Here is a 10,421-nt window from a genome sequence, read left to right on the forward strand (position 1 = left end):
TCTATATATATATATATATATATATATATATAGCATTTTTAAAAAAAAAGATTTTATTTATTTGACAGAGAGAGACACAGCGAGAGAGGGAACACAAGCAGGGGGAGAAGGAGAGGGAGAAGCAAGCTTCCCTCTGAGCAGGGAGCCCAATGTGGGGCTCGATCCCAGGACCCTGGGATCATGACCTGAGCCAAAGGCAGATGCTTAATGACTGAGCCACCCAGGCGCCCCTATGTAGCAGTTTATTTTAAGCTGATAGTCACTTAAGTTTGAATGAACCTAAAAGCACTTCCTTTTTTACCTCTCCCCATGTTTTATGTTTTTGATGTCATATTTTATAACTTTTTTTGTGTGTATTTTTTAACTACTTAGGTAGTTATAGTTATTTTTACTGTTTTTGGTTTTTAACCTTCATACTAGCTTTTAAGTGGCTGATCACTGCCTTGACTATATATTTGCTTTACTAGTGAGATTTTTTTCTTTTATATATTTTCTTATTTCTAGTTATGGCATTTTCTTTTCCAGTTAAAGAAGATCCTTTAATAGTTCTTGTAAGGCCGGTTTAGTGGTGATGACCTCCTTTAGCTTTTGCTTGTCCGGAAAGCTCTTTTTCTCCCCTTTAATTTTGAATGATAACCTTGTAGGGTAGAGTATTCTTGGTTGTAAGTTTTTCCCTTTTAGCACTTTAAATATATCCTGCTATTCCCTTTTGGCCTACAAAGTTTCTGCTGAAAACTGATGATCAGTGTAGGATTTTAAAGAACCCCATGCAGTCTGTTTTTTAGTTTACCAAATGTGGAAAAAAAAAAAAACAACAACCATATAGGTTTTTGCAAAAAACCTTTTTTTTTTTTTTTTTAAGGAGAAGCTACTTATAAAACAATGTGGAGACAAAATTTATTCATCTGTGTTAAAAAATGGCACAAATTCTTTTAGAACACCAATACAGCAATAAATGTACATCTTAGGGAATGTAAAACAAATTAAATCCTAATTAGCTTTTACTTGTTTTGCCTTGGTCAGATTAGAAATGTGAGTCACTGGTTATGTTTACAAAAGGACTAATCAGAGAGAGAAAAACAGTTTTATTACAATATAGATTTTCCATTCAATTTGTGTTCTGGGCTGTGCTCCAAGAACAAAGTTCATTCCTTTTTGAAGATCCTCTGGGCTTCTACTCCTTCATATATGTAAGTCTGAAAGATGTTAACAAACATAGAAGAAATTGACATTAAGATTTAAAGCTTAATTAAGAAAAATATTAGTATTATTATAGCTTTGAAATGATTATAGTATTTTTTTTCTTGGTCTTTATAGCAACATTTTATACAGATACAGGATATACCCACTAAAAACACATTTTTTTTGTTTTTAGTCACATTTTTAGTTAAAATAAGTAAGATTTATGAGAAAAATAATAGTTTATTTGTCGAATATATAACTCAGCAATCACAAATATAAAATTATTGTTATGTAATTATTTTTGTCTTTAGGAAATAGCTATGATCTTTTTACCACTCACCTGAACCAATTCACCAGCTATAATTTCTCGGGTAGCATTCAGTTCATTTCCATTGTCTACCCGTCTGAATTTTCCAACAAGTTTATTTCCTTCTAGGTTCCAAGTACCCTATAAATGTAAAATAATAATAAATAATAATAATAATAACAAATAGCTTTTTTAAGGGTCTTACATATGTTAGGCACTGTTCTGAGTATTATAGATCTACTTCTTCAGTCTTCACAATGACCTTATGAAGTAGGTATTACTGTCTCCATTTTATGGTTGAGAAAACTGGGACACAATAATTTACCTAAAGTCATAGAGCCAGGATTGAACCTAGGCTTTTGGGGCTCCAGATTATGTGTTGGTAACCCTTATGTTTGTCTCACTCAGTTGTTCCCAAATGCTAAATTTTAAGGTAGATGAGCAATGTTTCCTTTTTCTAAATCTTTCATGTTAAAAAGAGTATCCTAAATTTAGTCATGGTTCAAGTTAGTTTCATGGAGAGCCTAACAACACTGTGTATGTTTTAATTTTATAAGGGTTGTAATAATTTAAAAATGGCCATTGGGATGCCTGGCTGGCTTAGTTGATGGAGCATGCAACTTTGGATCTTGGGTTGTGGGTTCCAGCCCCATGTTGGTTGTAGAGATTGCTTACAAATAAAGTCTTTAAATAAATAAATAAGTAAATGGCCATAAATGAAAAATATTTGACAGTTTGTCATTACAAACATATAGTTTAACTAGAAAATCCTGAGGACAAAAAAGTTTTTAAAAAATCAGTTGAAAAATACGACAATCTAAAATTTTTTATTTTAAACATTAAAAGGTATATTCCCAATGACCTACAATGTAGCATGCATCAGACTTTTCCATTTGGTCACCCATTAATTAATTAATTAATTAATTTATTTTGTTATGTTCGTGTATTTATTAAATGATTACTAAGTTTAAGTTAGATAAATCTAAAAGCTTTTGGTGCTATCAGGTATGTAAAGTTGAAAACACTGAGCTTTAGTTTTCTTTATGAATAATAGGTCTATATTTAATAATCCAAAGGATGTTTTTCTAATTCTTAGTGTTCAATCCAGGTTATTTACAGATGTATGAAAATAAAAACATTAGACTTAGATATCCTGCCAATTTGTGCAATATATAATGTGGATAAATTCTATTGGCTGCTTCAGTAAATGAAGGAGGCTTAACATTAAACATCCAGTGACAGAAAAGAGATTATTTTAGTATTGTGTAGAAAAATCAAGAATGTATTGCTTGTAAAAAGTATCTTACACTGAGTTCAGTTCCATCTGCTAGGCTGTAATTAAAAGTGACACCAAGCTCAAAAACAATTTCAATGGTACGAAAACTGCTTGATTCTTTGACAGTGAATTTATTTCCTTCTTGTGTAATTGTCAGTTTCAAATTGTCATGAGCTGCAAGCTTCCTTTTCACCATATTAACACCTGCAAAGCAAAAGATGTTGGAGAAAATAAAGTCAAAATGCCATAGAAAGTGTTTATTTCAACAAGTTCTGTTTTATTTATTTGTTTATGTACATTTTGAGGGTGGGAAAGAAAACTTGATAGCATTGCCTTGGTACAAGAGCATTCAGATTGCCTCTTACAGAAAAAATTCAAGCTTAGTCAGATCAAGAATAGTGATTCAAGTTAGGTTTCCAAAACTTATGAAAAATTAAATGAAAAACAGAATTGTAGAATCGTACAACTGAGTAATTTTAAAATAATTATCAAACTTTATGCTTCAGTGTTAAACTAAATTCCAGAAATGTCAAACAAAAGATTAAATATATTAATATATTTACAAGGAACTTTAATTCTGCATAAACAGTATTTTTAAACATTTTTTGACTTTCCATAATGGCTTTAAAATTTTGAACTTCATAATTCTCTTTGCTTTTTGTGGCATTTCTGACTATCACAAAAATGAGAAAATTGGCAAAGATTGCAGTCAAATTCGTTATTGTAAGAATGTGCAAATCCCATAAATTTCAACATGGAATTCTGAGCTATAGGATATAATTGATGCAAATTTTGTTTTGAGGGAATGACTCCAATTTGTTTGCACATCTCACACAGTGTATGAGCTGCCAGAGTATTGGAATAGATATTAAATTTGTTAAATTAAAACCCGCATAGAAACCACATGGAATCATGAGATTATTCCCAAATTTATGTCAGAGGAAATGAGAATTACGTCTAATTTATTTAGAGCTGTGAATCATGATAGAACTTTTTTTTCCCATTACTTTACTGTATGATCTTTGTTTTTCCATCCGCTAAAATTCAACGTTTTGAAGTTTTCATTATGCACTGCCCTTTTTTACTTTCTAAACCAAAAAAAAAAAAAAAGTAAGTTTTCAATGATACAGGCACAATCAGCAGTTGAAGAGTGAGTGACTCATACCTGGATCTCTTTTGTTTCAGAGAACTCAGTCTTTTTTTCCCACTAGTGAAACTGTAGTTTTCCTAATATGAGAAGTGAGAATATTGTTTTCCCTACTCTGAGCCTCACACATTTTGGATCCTCACCACCAGAACAGGAGCCATTCCCTAAACCCTGAGGTTTAGAAGGAATTAGAAGGAAAAATGTCTGTGAAGAACAAAATAACAAGTCACTAAAGAATTAAGCCCTTACCCATTTTTTCCATGAACTTGTCATAGTTCTCATTCCGGTCTATCTTCCAAGTACCATCAAGAGCCATGATCTCCAGTTGAGTCAGCCTCTAAGCAATCAGAGATTCAGGTCTGTCCTTAGGAGAAAATTTATTCTATTTCTTATCTTAGAACCAACTTCATACTGTGATGTGGAAGTTTAAAGTTTAAAAGGTCACTTAACTACATAATGCCCAGCCATTGCGGTTTATCTTTCTATAAATTTCTTAGTTCCTCTCTGGAAATTCAACTGAATTACAGTTGACCCTTGGACAACACGGGTTTGAATTGCATGGGATTTTTTTCAATAAATACAGTACAATATTGTAAATGTATTTGTTTTTCCTTATTTTTTAAATATTTTCTCTAGCTTTCTTTAGTGTAAGACTACAGTATGTAATACATATGACATACAAGATGTGTATTAATGGACTGTTTATGTTATCAGGAAGACTTCCGGTCAACAGTGGACTATTAGTGTTTAAGTTTTTGAGGAGTCAAAAGTTATACAAGAATTTTTGACTGCTTGGGGGGGAGCGGTTGGTGCCCCTGACCGCCCCCCCCCCATGTTGTTCAGGAGTCAACTATAAAACATGATAAACAATACCTATTCTATCTCAAACTACAACTTGTGAGTACATTTATTTCAAGAACTAGAATGCGTTGTCTCTTAAAATAGGTTTTCTGCTTATAAGTTCAAAGTGCTCACTACATTGGAGGTAACACAATTTAGAACATATATCAAATAACATCTGGGAAATGAGACAATTAATGACCTATCCCTTTTTTACAATAACAATTACCTTGTAAAGTAAGATTTTATGACCAAATATAAATAAAAAGTTAAAGTTAATATGATATTGAGACTGAAGGTTTATTTATTTTACTAATACGTTCTTTTGCATTGTGCTTTTGGGTTGCCAGGAGTCTGGTAAATATCCTGACACCTGGTACAGTCCATAACCCATGGGTGCTCACTGGGGTTTTTGTTTTGGTCTTGAATGATGATAGGCAGCTGAGAAAAATTTTAAGAGGTAAAAATGTAGCTAGATAACCCGAAAACTTCCATTAGAGAAACAGTCAGTTTTAAACCTCTGCCGTGTACAGAGAAAACAAAAACCAGATATCAGCCATGCCATTAATTAAAACCATTCCTTTGTTTTACCCTTTTTCCCTCTCATCCCCAATCCTGGGGCAATCAGAAGCTCAAAGTCAATATGTATGTGGGACGAGACTATGGAGGATAGCCTAAAAGGTAAAAAGTAAAGGAGGTCACCATATCTCTCCCTTCCCCCACTGCAGGCTTTCAGCCTGGAGCAGGACTGAGCTGGTAGAGGAAACACATTAACTTATTATGAAGTGCAGAGTTTTGGTTATTAACTAGTCTGAATATATCACTTGCTAAAAAGAGACCAGTATTGTGAATAAATGTGACCAAAGAAACTCTTATTAACTCAAGGTCAGCAGAGAAACTAAAGAGCATGCCCAACATTTCATTCAGGGTTAGAGGAAGGATGTATCTAATGCATTCGAACAGGAAATTGGGGAAATAGAATTAAGTTTTTAATTTTTTTTTTTTTTAAGTAGGCTTCATGCTGGGCATGAACTCACAGGGCTTGAACTCACAACCCTGAGATCAAGACTGAGCTGAGATCAAGAGTCAGACGCTTAACCAACCAAGTCACCCAGGCATCTCTAGTTTTTAATTTTGATTGTATCCATTGGGCACACTTTTTCAGTGGAGTTGCCTACTTATTATTTTATCAAGTAAACACATTAAAAAGCTAACTACCTTCCACTAGCTCCATTATTTCATTAAGAGAGAAAAAGACATCAAAACCGAGAGAGAGAAAGGGAGAGGGGTGCTGGGGAAGAGGGATTGTAATTTTAGAATACTAGAAGTCCTTTACCTTTGTAACTAACTTTATGAAAAAAAATTGATCACTTTGTTTTTCTCCCTTTTATCAAAGATAGTGAAAACTCATTATTTGGGAACCATAACCCTAGTATACTTCCATTTAAGAAGGGAACATAATAGGATCAGGTAAGCAAATAGCACTTGGACTCATGCCAACCGACTAACAGAATGGACGTGTTAAACTTTTCAGTCTTCCACTTATCAGTGGCAATATCCTAATTTAAAGTCAGGAGTCCCTGTTGTCTGTAGAGTGGCACCCTTGGATTTTTTAAATGAGTAGATCAAATTTTTAACATTATACTTTTCCAGTTTCCCAATTCTGTAGCTTCTGAATTCTTACCACTCAACTGGACCCCACCTAGAAAAGATTATATAGAACCTATAGACCAAGTTCCCTGCAGACCTCTCCTACTGATGATACAATTGGACCATCTGGCTGAGGGCTGACCCAGTTCTTTATTTTCTTCTCTGATAAAGCTAGAAGACTAAGGTTCCTGCAGCTGGGGAGAATGGGTGGATTAGGTATGTGTGCGCAGATCCTCTCTCTCTCTCTCTAGGCTCATAGTCCACGTTAGTCACGGAGTGGTATGGAAGAAATGGGAATCAACAGAAGCTCCTGGTGATGCCTATCCCATTCCTGCAGGGGATTGTACAAATTGCATTCCTAACATGGCTTACGAAGCCCCTACTCATATCTCTAGTCTCTTGCCATTCCTTACTGTGTCCTCCAAGGTCTAAACACACTACACTTCTTTCAGTCTCTGGTCTCCTGAATGTGCATGCCTTCTGTTGCTTAAGGTCCCAGCTTGGTCATTGACTGCTCTGAGAAGCCTGTCCTGAACTACCACGAGTGCATCAGGTAAGCCTGCTTCTCCCAAATGTAATGACCTTCTAAAAGTCTCATAAAAGTCATAAAAGACAAAAACAGCTGATTCATGATAGCCAAGGAAATATTAGTATCATCATGAAGACCAGAAACATCATGAGGAAGGGCAGTACACTGTTTCAAGCTCATCTCAAAAAAATAGCTTTCTAGAGATCACAGAAAAACCCTTTCACTGCCTTGTATAGTAGGAGGAAACATTTTTCTAGAGTAATTAAAAAAATACATCATTTATGGAAAACTGCATTTTCTGGCCTCTTCTAATCACCTCAGAATTTCAGTCTCAACTTGTTTAACTTTTACATGCCAGAGAAAACTAGTGGTCTCTATCAGGCCCTTGTAAGAGAGGGATTTGAGGGACCAATGCAAGGAGCAACAAGACGTTTTAAGATTACTGTCCAATGCCTAGCAGTGAATGGGGAATGAGAAAGAATTTTAGTGTTTGCCTACAGAAACCACTTCATTCTGTTTTAACTGTAATCTTCTAAATTTTGGAGATATTAAGACCTGTTAAATTATGTCTTAGATTTTGCACCTGACATGGCTGTTTGGTTTTCTTCCAGAAAGACTGTAGAGTTATAGCAGTGCATAGCAGGACTTCTGCCATAAAATGGCCAGTGTGGCTCGCTGATTGTCCTTAATAACAGGACAGCCATTTTTTGGGATCCACATGTGTCAGTTGAATGATCTTGCATGAAGGATTTATTCTTTTTATGATTTCATTTATTTATTTGACAGAGAGAGCGAGAGCACAAACAGGGGGAACGGCAGGCAGAGGGAGAGGGAGAAGAGACTCCCCGCTGAGCAGGGAGCCTGATGCAGGGCTCAATCCCAGGACCCTGGGATCATGACCTGAGCCGATAGCAGATGCTCAACCGACTGAGCCACCCAGGTGCCCCTTGCTGAAGGATTTATAACTCCTTCATCTTCTGCCTTCTTTGTAGTCTAGGTCTATCCCCAGAGTGATGAGTCTCCCTCAAGCAATTTGGATGGAAGGTCACTCATCTCCTATGTTCCTCATACCACAGATAGTGGAAGATGAGTTTGCATTATCTCGGCTCCCCACCGCCCCAACCAAACCATTGTCCCCCCCCCCATTTTTTAAGAAAGTCTTTTCTTTTGAGACCATTTCCTTTTGGCTATCACCTTCCAGCCTCCTTCATCATAGTTATCTGCCATTTACCCCATCTATCATTATCTACCATCTGTCCCCATGTAACATTGCTATCTACCATCTATCACTGAAGATCTTGCAGCTGGCATCATCTTCTGGGTCCTGGCGTCATCCTGGGTGACCTCAAAGTCCACGTAGATAAGTCATTTGTCACTGTGGCCTCACAGTTCCTTAACCCCCTCATCTCTAGGAACCTTTACTTCTGTTACACTTTATCCATTTACATCCAGGGTTATAACTTGTGATTTGCGCTCGCTAGGGTTGTTCCTTCTGTAAAATTTAACACGGGACTCTCTGACCACAACTCTCCATCCTCTCAGCTGCTTCATTTTCTCCCATATTTTGGGAGAAAATTTGGCTTGGAGAGAACATCAGTCAGTTCCCTTTATTTTCTCCCAAATTGGAGCCCCCTCCTGGTTTCTTTACATTCTCTAATCAATATCCTATCACCGATAAAAAAACTCTCTTGCACATTTTCCCTGCACCAACCCCTGTGCTATTACACATGCACGGTTTCTAGTCTCAGCTGAATCGTCCGCACTGTCTGGCAAGACGTCTCTGTGTCCCAGTCAACTCCCTCTTCATTTCATGACAGTATCTTTAATAATTTTTTTCTATTAAAAGCAGAGTTTTATTTTTTTTTAATTATCTTATTGAAGTGTAGTTGACACAATGTTACATTAGTTTCAGGTGCACAACATAGTGATTCAGCAACTCTGTACATTATGCTGTGCTCACCACACATGTAGCCACCATCGGTCACCATCCAACGCTATTACAATATCATTGACTATTTTCCCTTGGTTGTGCCTTTTATTCTTGTGACTGATTCATTCTCTAACTGGAAGCCTATATCTCCCCTTCACCTGTTTTGCCCATCCTCCCAACCCTCTCCCTCTGGCAACTACCCTCTCCGTCTGTTTTCTGTATTTATGGGTGTTTCTGCTTTGTTTACTTCATTTTTTAGATTCCACATGTAAGTGAAATTATATTGTATTTGTCTTTCTCTGTCTCTTATTTCACTTAGCATAATAAGAGCTTGGTTTATCCAGGTTGTCTCTAATTGCAAGCTCTCATTCTTTTTTATGGTTGAATAATATTCCATTATATCTGTCTGTCTATATCACATCTTCTTTATCCATTCATTATTCAGTGGACACTTGGGCTGCTTCCCTAGCTTGGCTACTGTAAATAATGCTGCAATAAACATAAGGGTGCATATATCTTTTCAAATTTTTTTTTAAAGATTTTTATTTATTTATTTGAGAGAGAGAGAATGAGAGATAGACAGCACGAGAGGGAAGAGGGTCAGAGGGAGAAGCAGACTCCCTGCAGAGCAGGGAGCCCGACATGGGACTCGATCCCGGGACTCCAGGATCATGACCTGAGCTGAAGGCAGTCGCTTAACTGACTGAGCCACCCAGGCGCCCCTATCTTTTCAAATTAACGTTTTTGTTTTCTTTGGGCAAATACCCAATAGTGGAATTACCAAAGCATATGGTGTTTCTTTCTTTTTTTAAGATTTTTTTTTTAAAGTAATCTTTACACCCAATGTGATGCTCAAACTCACAACCCCAAGATCAAGAGTCGCATGTTCTTTTTATTTTTTAAATTTAATTTAATTTTATTATGTTAGTCACCAAGAGTAGCATGTTCTACCAACTGAGCCAGCCAGGTGCCCCCCATATGGCATTTCTATTTTTAACTTTTGAGGAACCCCAATAGTGTTTTCCACAAGGGTTGCACCAATTTACATTCTCCCCAACAATGCACATGGGTTCTTTCTTCTCCACATCCTCATCAACACTTGTTAATCCTTGTCTTTTTGATACCAGCCATTCTGACAGGTGTGAGGTGATAATTCATTGTAGTTTTGATTTGCAGTTCCCTGATGATTAGGGATGTTGAATATCTTTTCTTGTGTCTGTTGACCATCTTCTTTAGAAAATCTCTATGCAGGTCCTAGGACCTGCCCATTTTAATTGGATTATTTGGTGGGGTTTTTTTTTTTTGGTGTTGGATTCAATCATTTTCTTATACTCTTCTTCCCTTGCCTTCAGCAGATGACCTACATATTACTCCACAGGGGAAATAAACCATCAAATAATAATTCCCTCAATTTGTGCCTTCTCATTTTCAATATTACCTGTTAGTACTTTCTTTACTGCTATAAATTCTTTTACCCACTTATTTACTCAACAAATACTAGAATTTCTACTGTGACCCAGGCACTATGCTAAAGTGTAGAAGAATGAATACATACAGTTT

At 36.2% G+C, this 10,421-nt stretch overlaps 1 protein-coding gene across 1 annotated transcript; it reads right to left on the reverse strand.

The window, feature by feature from the left end:
* Window positions 1-872: 872 nt before the first annotated feature.
* Window positions 873-4,314, reverse strand: FABP2 (fatty acid binding protein 2). The gene is made up of 4 exons (XM_025873914.2): window positions 4,162-4,314; window positions 2,797-2,969; window positions 1,523-1,630; window positions 873-1,196 (listed from the first exon to the last, which is right to left on the reverse strand). Exons 1-4 carry the CDS (start codon window positions 4,226-4,228, stop codon window positions 1,146-1,148), a joined length of 399 nt encoding a protein of 132 aa, XP_025729699.1. The 5' UTR covers window positions 4,229-4,314; the 3' UTR covers window positions 873-1,145.
* Window positions 4,315-10,421: the final 6,107 nt, after the last annotated feature.

Source organism: Callorhinus ursinus, unplaced genomic scaffold (assembly GCF_003265705.2).
Source record: "Callorhinus ursinus isolate GAN/ISIS: 27379988/994484 unplaced genomic scaffold, GSC_fseal_2.0 scaffold4, whole genome shotgun sequence".
Classification (NCBI taxonomy): domain Eukaryota; kingdom Metazoa; phylum Chordata; class Mammalia; order Carnivora; family Otariidae; genus Callorhinus; species Callorhinus ursinus.

What these genes read in the sequence shown, in the direction of transcription:
- FABP2 (XM_025873914.2), bottom strand. Translation starts at nt 4,228, where the DNA reads ATGGCTCTTGATGGTACTTGGAAGATAGACCGGAATGAGAACTATGAC. An exon ending in CAGATGGAACTGAACTCAGT is followed by an intron (nt 1,631 to 2,796) that starts GTAAGATACTTT and finishes TTACATTTATAG; the next exon opens with GGTACTTGGAACCTAGAAGG. An exon ending in TAGCTGGTGAATTGGTTCAG is followed by an intron (nt 1,197 to 1,522) that starts GTGAGTGGTAAA and finishes AACATCTTTCAG; the next exon opens with ACTTACATATATGAAGGAGT.